General features: G+C 36.1%; 1 protein-coding gene and 1 non-coding gene across 2 annotated transcripts; one reads left to right on the top strand and one right to left on the bottom strand.

Annotated features, from left to right (window-relative positions):
• Positions 1–2,497: 2,497 nt before the first annotated feature.
• On the top strand, positions 2,498–7,236 carry LOC113667819 (uromodulin). The gene is made up of 5 exons (XM_027183677.2): positions 2,498–4,052; positions 4,215–4,332; positions 4,653–4,775; positions 5,352–5,486; positions 5,856–7,236. The coding sequence occupies exons 1-5, from the start codon at positions 3,789–3,791 to the stop codon at positions 6,224–6,226; spliced, it is 1,011 nt and encodes a 336-aa protein (XP_027039478.2). The 5' UTR covers positions 2,498–3,788; the 3' UTR covers positions 6,227–7,236.
• A 2,870-nt stretch (positions 7,237–10,106) lies between these two features.
• Trnas-acu (transfer RNA serine (anticodon ACU)) lies at positions 10,107–10,179 on the bottom strand. Its single transcript has one exon. It is a non-coding gene; the product is annotated as a tRNA-Ser (tRNA).
• Between the last annotated feature and the right edge of the window lie 2,326 nt (positions 10,180–12,505).

Consider the following 12,505-nt stretch of genomic DNA (forward strand, 5'->3'; position numbering starts at 1 on the left):
GTGTTCCCCTATATATGATTTTTTGCAAGAGCTAAGATACCTCGTAAAAATCGCAATTTCTATAGGGTCTAGTCTGTTTAAAATACTTCTCTCTTATGCCACTGGATGTGTTACACAGACTCATTTTAACGATGAATCCAGTTAAAAATGAAAGGCGCTGAGTCCTTATATTTAGAGTCGTTTATATTAAGCGTTCAAAGGAAACCTTAAAACGATTTTACAAGGGTAGTAAAACACCAAAGAGTTTGATCAAGAATGGAGAGAATTTTATTACATAGACTTCAAATAACCAAGAAATAAGTCAATTGTGCAATTTTTGTTATCATTTATTTCAAGATGCTCGTATTGATAATGCACGACTCTTCTGCTTCACTGATCTAGATGATTCGTTCCCGACTTTGATTCGGGGGGAGGGGGGAGGGGGGAGGGACCATGAAGTAGTCAGGTTAACACATTCACATTAATGAAGCATTTAATGGCTGCACGTTACTATAAAATTGGAGACATTCACGTGATTTCACATGAAACATGTTAATTTTCTCATCAAAGAAGAAAGCATCGCTTGATGAAAATGCTAAAATACAAACCCAATTTCAGACCTTGGTTTCACACCCAAACAGTTTACATGCTGGAGTGGGTACCTGTTTCTGGCCAAAATGGGTCAATACCTGGCATACCCTATAGCACATGTAGCTGTGCGTAGCCATTTAGTCTATCCGTGGAAAAAAGTCTTTTTTTGCCGCTTTATGTCTCAGTGCTAATATAATTTTGTCTCTCAAATTTACAACGGAATAAGATGGAAAAGCGACATGCCTTGCTGACGAACAAATTGATCCAACAAAGTGTCAAGATACATGACAGAGTTCTGGCAAAGATAGATATAAAGAAGGTGTTCAATTCTGAGAAGACCAAGTTGCGTCTCTTCAAATCTGTAATCCTTTGTGGACTGAATTATTGCTCAATCGAATGGTTGTTCATATGAGCAAACAAGACAAGCGCAAACTGGAAAGACTGTAAGAGAAGGGTCTAAGAACTGTACTTAATGACAATGCATCAAGTTATGAGAACTTTTTAAAAAAGGCCAACCTACCAAATTTGTACAACAGAAGACTGAATAGTTTGGCAATTATGATGTTTGAGGTGATAAAAAGGAATGTCTCCAGAGTACATTTTTGAGTTTGGCTTAGCTAAGTTCAAGCAGTGAATGACGGTACATCTTCTGCGGACAACGAGGCACCATTTTTTTGAGATCGAGGAAACTACGCCCGCTGCGACCGAATTTCCCATCGTAACGTATCAAACTTGTTTAAACGTGATGGGTACAGGAGGGAGCTACAGTTCTCCTTGGTGCGTGCCCAGCAAACAGGATGAAAAAAATTGAGGATGAAGTCTAGCGCCTTTTTTAACATGTTGACGCCGAAATTAATTCACGTGGAGAGGATTGCTAAGTAGGCGGAATGTGGTATTCAAAACAAGAATTAGAAACTCTCCTTCCCTCATTGTTTTTTTCTTTTTGGTTTGTCTGCTTGACGCCCACCCGCTTTTGTGCATCCACTCTTTCGTTGATTTGCTAAAGCCCTGAACTTTGGTGTCTTACCTTCAAGTTGGCCGAACTAAAAAAATTTGACCGTCCAAGTAACTACTTTCCTTGAGTATGTTGAACGGCCTTTTATTATACTTTTCAAGAATTTTTTGACAGCGACATGGTCTAAAGCGCACTCTATCGATTGCAATGATAAGAGGATCGAACTTCATACGATGACAAATCGAAATAAAATTAAAATAATCCCTTGCGTCTTCTTTTTTCATTAACAACGAATAGCGGCTCCCAGAGTAAAATAGACAACGTCTCAAAGGTTTTTTTCCACATACAGTGGAATGCGTGCATGTTATTGAATCAACATCGAGTATGAATCGAACCGGCAGCTGTTAACTCATGATCTTTTATATAAATAGGTCGGTTTGTATTGTTTCATCCATTATTAAATGCTGTTATTTGACTCCAACCTTTGTGGTAAACAGAGAACATACCCATTGAAGTCCGCTGTTTTTAATGAAGCATGGAAAATTTTGCGCTTTTTATATTCGTTTTCTGGACTGCAATAATGACTTCCACGGCGATTGATGGAGGTGAGTTGCAAACCGATAATCATTTTCTATCTCTGGACTCGTATGCGTATAGATTTACTTTTGAGCGATATGATGAGCAAATTTAATTGAATATAGTTGCCTGCCGAATTCAATAAGCATGATTCGATTACGAATAAATTTCTGGAAACACCTTTCTTAGACGTAGAATGTTATTCAACATTTGGGTGTTTGTCTTATCTTATCCGATTCTGGAAGAAATTATTTCAACATAAAACCAAATACTTCTGAAGCTAAGAACAACTGACTTCATTCCGACTGACTACATTCCTAATGTTTCCCTCTCAACGATGTTAATATATTAGAATACTATAAATTTATTTTGCATCGTAAGGAAGCACATTTTGCCCTACTTAGCCGTCTCAGAGAACCTAATTTATACAAGAACTATGCCATTATATGAGGTAAAATAACTTTATTGTGATTTACATTTGTTTGATAAAATACGGTAACCTGTCTTTCACAAGTTTGGAAATCAGCCATTTTGTAGGATTGAAGGAAATCTCTCGTTACAACAAACTTGCCAAAGAGAAAATAACTTGAATAGCAAAATCCTTAAAAAGATATTGACAAATGCCTCGTGCAGTTTGGAAACTTCTCGAATATTAATGTGTTACGCGATGTCAGGTAACAATGATTAGTCTCGGTGCAAATTAGCATGAAGTCCTCTGTTCTCCCTTATCATTTCAAAAAGAGAGACACAGGGGACTGCTTGAATTATGTATTCCTTTATTAAACGTCCCATAGAAAAGTACGGTATTTTCAAGAAAATAGAAAAATAGTAAAAAATAGGAAAGAAAGAAAGATTAAAAAAAAATTGAATTATCAGGCTAATTATAGAGTTCAAGAAATACTAGCAGTCTGATTCTATTTATATTTATATATATTTATTTATATTTATATATATGACTTTCATATATTCTTAACCAGTCTGATTTTTCTTGGCGGTTTTTGTTCCATTTCCCACAAGAAAATCGTTGAAAAGGGCAAAAAGCATTATAACAGAACACAGAAAAAATCAAAATAAAAAAATATATAATTACTTGCTATCACTTTTACTGGTTCACTTTCTCTCCCGGGGTTTATCATCTCAATACAGAATCTCCATAATTTTATTAAAGGAGTGATGAGAGAAACAAAAACCCATGAAAATAAACAATAATTTTTTAAAAATCTTTGAGGCGTTATGTGTCCCCCTTTTGTATTGTCTCATCTGAAAAGATGCGGTCAAGGCTCCAGATCTCAGAAACACGGACAATTCGAAAATTTATCAGTTCCGTGTTTAGAATAGCTGAAAATTGACAAATTTTCAAAAAAACGCTCTGTTTTTCATCGGAAGACATATTAAATCTTTAGTTCTTTTTTTTTCTCGTTGCGTTAAGCGTTTGTTATCGTGGTGGTTAGGTTTTTTTCTGCCTAGGGATTCTCCAAGTTCGAGTTTTTTTTTTTGATACTTTTGCTCGACAAAAAAAATGTTTTCTTAATATGTTTCAATAGTCATAGCAATAAATTACCTTCATTACTAATATTACTATTAACTATTTTAAGAAATCATATTATTATTATTATTATTATTATTGTTGTCATAAGAATTATCATTAATATTACTTGTATGTTTTATTTTAGAGCGGGATCGCGCGATGCTATTTCCAGACTACTACTTCTTTGCAGAAAGACGTTTGGTAAATCATACTGTTGAAGAGAAACGCGTCAAGAATTTGGATGACTGTGAGCTTTTATGCTACCTAAACGAAAACTGCGTCAGTCTTAACTTCAAAAAAGATCCAGATGATAATCTTGAGAATAATAGTCTAGGACACAGTTGTGAGCTAAATAACGCCAATCATCTGGAGTATGATGGTGATCTGAAAACTGATGCTGTTTTTTATTATCGGGGCTCGAAGGTGGGTGAAAAATAGAATTTACGAATTTGCAGGGGTAACTTCCAAAAACCAACTAAATTTTGCAACTTTCTTGTTCATTCAACCATCGGGTTTTTATTTCCCCATTCATTCGATCGAGCAAGATTTTTATCTTCATTTTACTGTCTCTTTCTTCTCCTTCAGAACGCTTGCAATAACAATTCCATGTGCCAAAATAATGCAACTTGTCAGTCTGGCTTTACATTTAAGGGATATCGATGCTTGTGCCCTCTTGGATTCGAGGGAGAACGTTGTGAAAAAGGTAGGTTTCGAATAGTGCAAGATATGACAAAGAATAATCTCTGATTTCAATGCAGGTATGAGAACTGCCCCTAAGTTAGTTAAGAAGCATTAGATTTTTCATATTTGATATTTCCCATTTTCAAAATGAATTGTATTATTTCATTTGCTCGTTTGTCCTCCTGTTTGTGTTCCATTTTGTTTTCTTTGTTTGTATGCGTCGGTTTTCCTTTTTTTTGTCCACATGAATCTTAAACGTTTGCATCAAACTTCATTTTCTTTTTTCCTTTTTCATTGTGCTTCTCCTCTTTTCGTTGACTTATTTGTTAATTTTCTCGACAGATACAGACGAGTGCAAAACAACTCCTCAAAAATGCCACGTTAACGCTGCGTGTAATAACACATACGGATCATACGTGTGCACATGCAAGCCTGGATATGTCGGAGATGGACGGGATTGTGCAGGTACAGTTAATAGTGTTAAAAAATCTTTGGAATTTGAACTCGATAACATGTATTTGTTTGGTTGTCAAAAGTCAATATTTTTTTCGCTTTTTGAAATTATCTCGCGATGTTGCATTCCATGCAGCAAAGAGTTGACACCTTAGCCGTGGCATAAATCTTCAGCAAAGAAAACAAATTATCCATAATTATTGGGTGGGAGATGTCCCAGATTTTTTATCATTCTTGTCATGTTAGGGGCGCACCATGAATCTTTGATGGTGGAGGTGAATGGTGGTGTGGGGAGCGGGGGGGGGGGGTGGTTGGGGCAGGAATGGTTTAGCCTTTCATTCAGAAATAAATATTTTCTTTCAAGACAATTAAATGTTTCAAAAATACTTCATAGTGTGTGGTAATGTACGTTCCTGTTACAAGAGGCCTGCAGTCAAACAAGTGGTAAAAATTCCCACAGTTCTCATAGAAAGGGGAATTCCATACGCACAGATCCGCTCCCCCCCCCCCTTCTATTGAGTTTCCAGCATGTTGTGTTAAAAGTCACAATACCATGATTTCTGAAGAAGTATTTATGTTTTCTTTCAGATATTGACGAATGCAACGAAACCTATGCAGTTAAAAGGAACAAATGCCATCTGAATTCCTCTTGTATTAATACGCAGGGCTCATACAATTGCTCTTGTAACCCTAATTACGTCGGTGATGGTTTTAATTGTGAAGGTGCGTTTGACCTTTTCCATGACTCTCAATTTGTCAAGGCAGGTCTTGGATAGACCCAGTCTAAATCATTGCCGTTCAGGGGACCATTTTTGGCCAAATAAAGCTAATTGGCCATCACACTAGCTCTTCCTTAAATTTGCCTTTTTTTCCCTTTTTTTTTGCCTGTTAAAAAACACTAATTTTGATATCCTGCTCTCGAAAAACTATGAATAAAATTTCCTCACAAGAGTTGATTTACGTCTAGCTTGATTGCAATACTGTTTTTGTGCTGAATGGTAAACTTCTTAGATCGTAAAGGTGGAAAACGTGTTACATATTGATCATACGTCATGATTACAATCCTTTCATGATTATCATTTTACTTTTAAGCTGATCCGTGTTATAATTACAAAAGCCTGAGCGATGCCGATAGAAAGAGCAATCACCAAACACCCCAGTATCAAGAGGTGTGCGACAATTCACTCCCTGAGGGATGGTATCGTTTTGTTGGAGCTGCAGGAACAAAAATGCCAACAACGCGTGTGCCAGCATACAGATGTGGAACAAACTGGTCGGGCTGGTTAATGACTGCTCATCCTACATTGGAAGATGGTGAAGTTCTCCGGACGGTTTGCTTCAGTGATCGCTCTACTGGTTGCAAATACTCAAACGAGATTTCTGCTAAAAACTGTGGATCCTACTTCATCTACGAGTTTTTTCAACCACCTGGTTGTGATTCGCGCTACTGTTCTACAGACTGAATGTAATGCGAAAACTTCGACGAAATAAGAACAATTTTAAGTTAATTTTCAGGTACAAGGATTTTACGCAATCCTTATTTTAAAATAAGCATTGTTTAATTTGGTAGAATCTCTACGCTGGTGACATTCTTTTAAATTGTACAGTCGTCAGTGCCTAGAATTTTACATAAACAAATCTCCTTAGTACATGAAATAACTACAAGAAGTTGGTTGCTAACAAAATTAAGAACGAAAAAAAAATTTTGAGAAAAGAAATGAAAAGAAAAGAAGAGAAAAAATCTGGATTAGTGAAATCTTAGACAATAATGAACATCATTCGGCAAAGTAGATAGCAAGACATGACGAAAGGCGATTCTCAAAGAAAGCAGGAAACGAGTTGTTTGGTTCACCTATTTTCTCCTTTTTCTCAACAGTTATCACTGACCGTATTAAGTTGTGGTCTTTATCAGTTGCCGACCAAAGCGTGTCATAATATGAAACTAGTGATATGGAAATATTACGAAAAAGTGACGGAGATACTCTTTAAATTTCTGTTACACTATTTAAAAGTGTCAAATCGGTTTCACGCCTAGACGTAGAATGAGAAAATAAATCGTTTAAACATATTGAAACCGGTTTCACTTTTTTTTTGAAACTGGCAGGATTAATTAAAATAAATCGCTCTTAGATTAAATTCAGAATCCGAGGTGATTGCAGTAACAGATAAGATTCACAAAGAGACACGGTACAACTTGTATACGTCATGTTCGCAATGAAAAGTACGTTATGACAATTTACGCTACGATTTAATTCGAAAATGAGATGGGACTTTTCTTGATTGTACTGACAGTGTCAACTTGATATTTCCTTTAAAAACAAAAAATATCACGAATATGTAGGGAATGGTGAATTTAAATGCTAGCCAGTGTGGATAAACTCAAGTTGTAAATAGTATTTTAAAGACATCCAGTAGCTCGTCAGGAGTTTTGCATTGCACTATAAAACAATTAAGTTGAACTCCAGATATGACAGTTTCTCACATAAAAGAAAATCTTGAACATAAAAGTAGATCTGTATATAAAAATCAGCCTTTTTTTAATGCAAGTAAATCACTACGGCGGAGTTAAGACTTCCAAAAACGTCACTACAAAGTATTTTGATAATCTAGGACCACTAGGAGTTAAATGGGAAGAAACTACCCAGGATTCCCTTGTTAATTGTACTTCTCTCATGCCTGATACGGAGTTTATTGAAGGTAAAAACACAGCTTAATTTCTTTTTAAACCTGAACAAATTTACCAGAATATGCATAAACCCTGGAGGGTTTATTCAGAGGAAAGTATTGTCAGTTGAGTCATTCTGCTGCGTTGTTGTTGTTGTTTTTTTTTTCAATTTGTGTATAAGTTAGCACAACCTCTAATAAAAAGACATTTACCTTACATGAAACGCTTTTTCAAGGACTGGACAGTTAATATTAAAGGCCTAAAAAAATTATTATCCTCCTAATTCTTATATTCTCACATTGTCTCTATTTTCATAATTATCATTATCATCATAATTATCAGATTATTTTTAATATGGACAGAGCTGTTCCACACAACCCCATGCTTGTCCTCGCGCGATCTCGTCGCGCTCCCTAGGAGACTGGCACTGAGGACTTGGGAAATAATTTATAATATGTTTACCTGGGTTTTGTGGGCGTGTATCACATTTGCAAACTTTTCAGTTGTGGCTAATGCAAATTATATCACAGCTTAGACAATTGGAGTATGGCAGCAGATGGCAATTACGTGAACAAAAAGACGACTCGTGACGACCTCTGAAGCAAGAAGGTACATAACGGTGGTCGTAATATATTTTCAAGCGTTGTTATCAAACATTCATCTTATCGCCAAAACCGTAGAATACAATGGCCACTTCTTTACAACTCCTTGAGTCAGATCAGTTCTTATTTTGTTCTTCCTTGTTCTTCGAAGTCTGCCTACAAGGTGGACTTCAATGGCCCTGTAGTGGGTACATGACAATTATTAAAATGCATATCCTTAGACGGCTGAGACTTTCCTTCATCCTCTCAGTTTGTATCAGAAGGTTTTAATAGATGTGACAATTTAAAATTGTAGAATGGATGTCTTGGTAAAATTTTTGTGAAACAATGCCTCACTTGATGGGAAGGCATCCTCATCCCAGAATTCTCCTCGTGTTTAATTTGGGGGTTTGCTTTGTCAATAATAATGATGATAATAGGTTAACATAAATTGAAACATTGTTTTAAGGTGAAGTACTCAGTCGACAGTCTCATTCAAAAAATTGATTTTCAGTTTGCAAAACTTTTGAGAATCAAGATTTTACTTCTAAATCTTGAGATTCAGGAATAGAGGTTCAAGTTCTGAGATGCTGAAATAATTTTTTAATAATTTTCAGCATTTTATAGGACTGATTTCATTCTTGAAACAGAAAATTTGGCAGGGGACAAAAATCTTAACACAGCTCACCAAAACAACCTGGCAAAGCCTCAGGGTATACCTAAAAATAATGTTAAGGTGCACATATGGGATGCCGGAAATCTCAAAGAGGGAGCCAACGGAACTGATAGTGAATCATGAACACGGAGTTGTATGTCTCCAAGATCCTCAGCAACAGGCTTTTGCTGCTTATACCAGCAACTTTCCTTGATGGTCATCACATTTAGAAAGATTAACACTTTGAACAATCCTCCTTTAGTACCAGCTTCATGAACATGGAAGACAATATTTTTATTTAGTGGAAGACTCCCCCAAAATTGCAAGATCCCCTATTTGTATCTAGTTAAAATACTTATGGGTGGGCTCAAGAAATCTTCAGAACAATGTGAAATTAAAGCGATAGAAGAGCTCACTGATGACATTGTATTAATGAGGGGTGAAGATGTGGATACAGAGAGATGCACCAAATACAACAGACACTTGCCAAAGGTCTTGACATCAATTTTAGTAAAGTGGCAAAGTATAGCTTTTGGGTAATAGTTCAGCTACATTCCCTATTCAAAAGTGTAAAGAGCTGATTACAAGCCACCACATTTATAACATTCATGACCAATGCTTACTTTTACATCATTTAAATGTTTATATCCAGTTACAATTCAAAATTTTTACTCTATAGCTTGTTATTATATAATATATAAGTAGATTGGTTTTTATACAGTATTTCTGTAATAGAGTTTTCATTAATATAAATGATATTTGCCATGTCAAGAGAATTTTAGAGTTAATTTACTGTTATTTTCTTTTTCAGCAGGTTTAAGAAACACACTGGATGTACACAGACTAAGGCTCAACATGGATAACATTAACAACTCCAATGAGATTCCTGATTACATTGATTATAAAAGGTGAGAATGATTTCATTGGATTGCAGTTAAGAATGTACACATGCCTTACTGTTTATGAACCTGTAGATATTGTGTGCAACCCAAGCTGCAAAGCATTATTTATATAAAAACTATACACCTTGTATATCTTGCATGGTTATTAATAACTGTAATCATAAATGACTGTAAATATATGAAAATCATATATGTGAACAGTGATTGAAGAAATGAATATGGAAATGATCCTCGCAGTTGTGAACATTACTTAAGTAGTAGTGAAAATAAGGCCTAAAAAAAAAATTCAAGCCTGTATAGGATTTGAACCCATGACCTCTGCAATACTGGTGTAGTGCTCTACCAGCTGAGCAAACAAGCCAACTGGGACCTGGTCATTATGTTGGTTCCAAATAAGCCCTCGAATTGGTGAATAAATGACCGTAACTATGTGAAAATCACATATGTGAATGTGCGGCTGAAGAAATGAATGTGAAAGCCGTCCTGGCAGTTATGAACACTACTTAGGTAGTAGTGAAAATAAGGCCTGAAAAAAAATTCAGGCCTGTGTGGGATTTGAACCCATGACCTCTGCGATAGTGGTGCAGTGCTCTACCAACTGAGCTAACAAGCCAACTGGGAGCTGGTTATCATATTGGTTCCAAATAGTTACCCTCAAAGTGGTGAATAATATATAATATAAATAATATAGTTCACATATATGATTTTCATATATTTACAGTCATTTATTAACCAGCTCAGATGGTCATGGGTATAAATCAGGGAGGAGCCTGAGTTTTTTTAGGCCTTATTTTTACTACTACCTAAGTAGTGTTCACAACTGTAGTTATGTTGCATATGTTGTACAGCAAGCTACTTATTGATCTGGTGCAAAATAGGATTATTTTTGTACAGTTAAGTTCAGGATTGCTTATGAACTGGCATCTTGAGTTAATGTAGTGTTCAAATAAAACATTTCTGGGGAAAATCTCTACAGTCTACAAAATAATGTATAGTTCGCAAATGTTCAAATGTTTTGCAGCTTGGTTATATACTTGAGCTACCACTATGGGGGAAATATTGTTGATTTTTATGGACTGGGCAAAAGTTTGAGACAAAAAAAAATGTTCAATTCAATTTAGTTTAATTCTTTCGTGAGAATCTCGTGCACTCTGAGGATTCTCTTTAGTCTGAATGTTTCGTTTGTATCTCGCGCACTCTGAGGATTCTCTTTAGTTTGGTTGTTTCGTTTGTATTCCGCGCACTCTGAGGGTATTCTTTAGTTTAATTGTTTCGTTTGTGTCTCGCGCACTCTGCGGATTGTCTTTAGTTTGATGGTTTCGTTAATATCTCGCGTGCACTGAGGATTGTCTTTAGTTGGATTGTTTCGTTAATATCTCGCACACACTGAGGATTATCTCTATTTTGATTGTTTCGTTGATATCACGCGCACACTGAGGATTGTCTTTAGTTTGATTGTTTCGTTAATCTCTTGCGCACAATGAGGAATATCTTTAGTTGGATTGTTTCGTTTGTATCTCGCGCACACTGAGGACAGTCTGTAGTTTGATTGTTTGGTTAATATCTCGCGCACACTGAGGATTGTCTTTAGTTTGATTGGCTGTGAATATATGAAAGTCATATATTTGAACTGCGGATGAAGACGTGAATATGAAAGCGATCTTCGCGATTGTTAACGATTGTCTTGTTAACATCTCGCGCACAATAAGGATTGCCTTTAGTTGGATTGTTTCATTTGTATCTCGCACACACTGAGGACTGTCTGTAGTTTGATGGTATCGTTAATATCTCGCGCACACTGAGGATTGTCTTAAGTTTGATTGTTTGGTTACTATCTCACGCATTCTGAGGACTGTCTGTAGTTTTATGGTTTTAGTTAATATCTCGCGTACACTGAGGACTGTCTTTAGTTTGATTGTTTCGTTAATATCTCACGCACACTGAGGATTGTCTTTACTTTCATTGTTTTGTTAGTATCTCGCGCACACTAAGGATTGTCTTAAGTTTGATTGTTTCGTTAATATCCCAGTGAGGATTGTCTTTGGTTTGATTGTTTGGTTAATATCTCGCGCACATTGAGGACTGTCTGTAGTTTAATGGTGTCGTTTATATCTCGCGCTCACTGAGGATTGTCTTTAGTTTGATTATTTGGTTAATATCTCGCGCATTCTGAGGATTGTCTTTAGTTTGATTGTTTGGTTAATATCTCGCGCACAATGAGGACTGTCTTTAGTTTGATTGTATGGTTAATATCTCGCGTACACTGAGGATTGTCTTTAGTTTGACTGTTTCGTTAATATCTCGCGCACACTGCGAATTGTCTCTAGTTTGATTTTTTTGTTAATATCTCGCGCGCGCTGAGGATTGTCTTTAGTTTGATAGTTTCGTTAATATCTCGTGCACACTGAGGATCGTCTTCAGTTTGATGGTTTCGTTAATATCTCGTGCACACTGACGATTGTCTCTAGTTTGATTGTTTGGTTAATATCTCGCGCACACTGAGGTTTTTCTTTAGTTATATTGTTTGTTTAATATCTTGCGCGCACTGAGGATTTTCTTTAGTTTAATGGTTTCGTTAATATCTCGCGCACACTGAGGATTGTCTTAAGTTTCATTGTTTTGCTAAAATCTCGCGCACACTGAGCATTATCTACAGTTTGATCATTTCGTTAGTATCTCGCGCAAACTGAGGATCCTTTTTAGTTTGATTGTTGCGTTAGTATCTCACACATACTGATCATGAGGATTGTCTCTAGTTTGATTGTTTCGTTAATATCTCGCGCAAACTGACGATTGTCTTTAGTTGGGTCGTTTCGTATATATCTCACGCACACTGAGGATTGTCTTTAGTTTGATTGTTTGTATTCCGCGCACTCTGAGGGTATTCTTTAGTTTAATTGTTTCGTTTGTGTCTTGCGCACACAGCGGATTGTCTTTAG

The sequence above is a fragment of the Pocillopora damicornis genome, chromosome 2, assembly GCF_964200805.1.
Source record: "Pocillopora damicornis chromosome 2, jaPocDami1.2, whole genome shotgun sequence".
NCBI lineage: Eukaryota > Metazoa > Cnidaria > Anthozoa > Scleractinia > Pocilloporidae > Pocillopora > Pocillopora damicornis.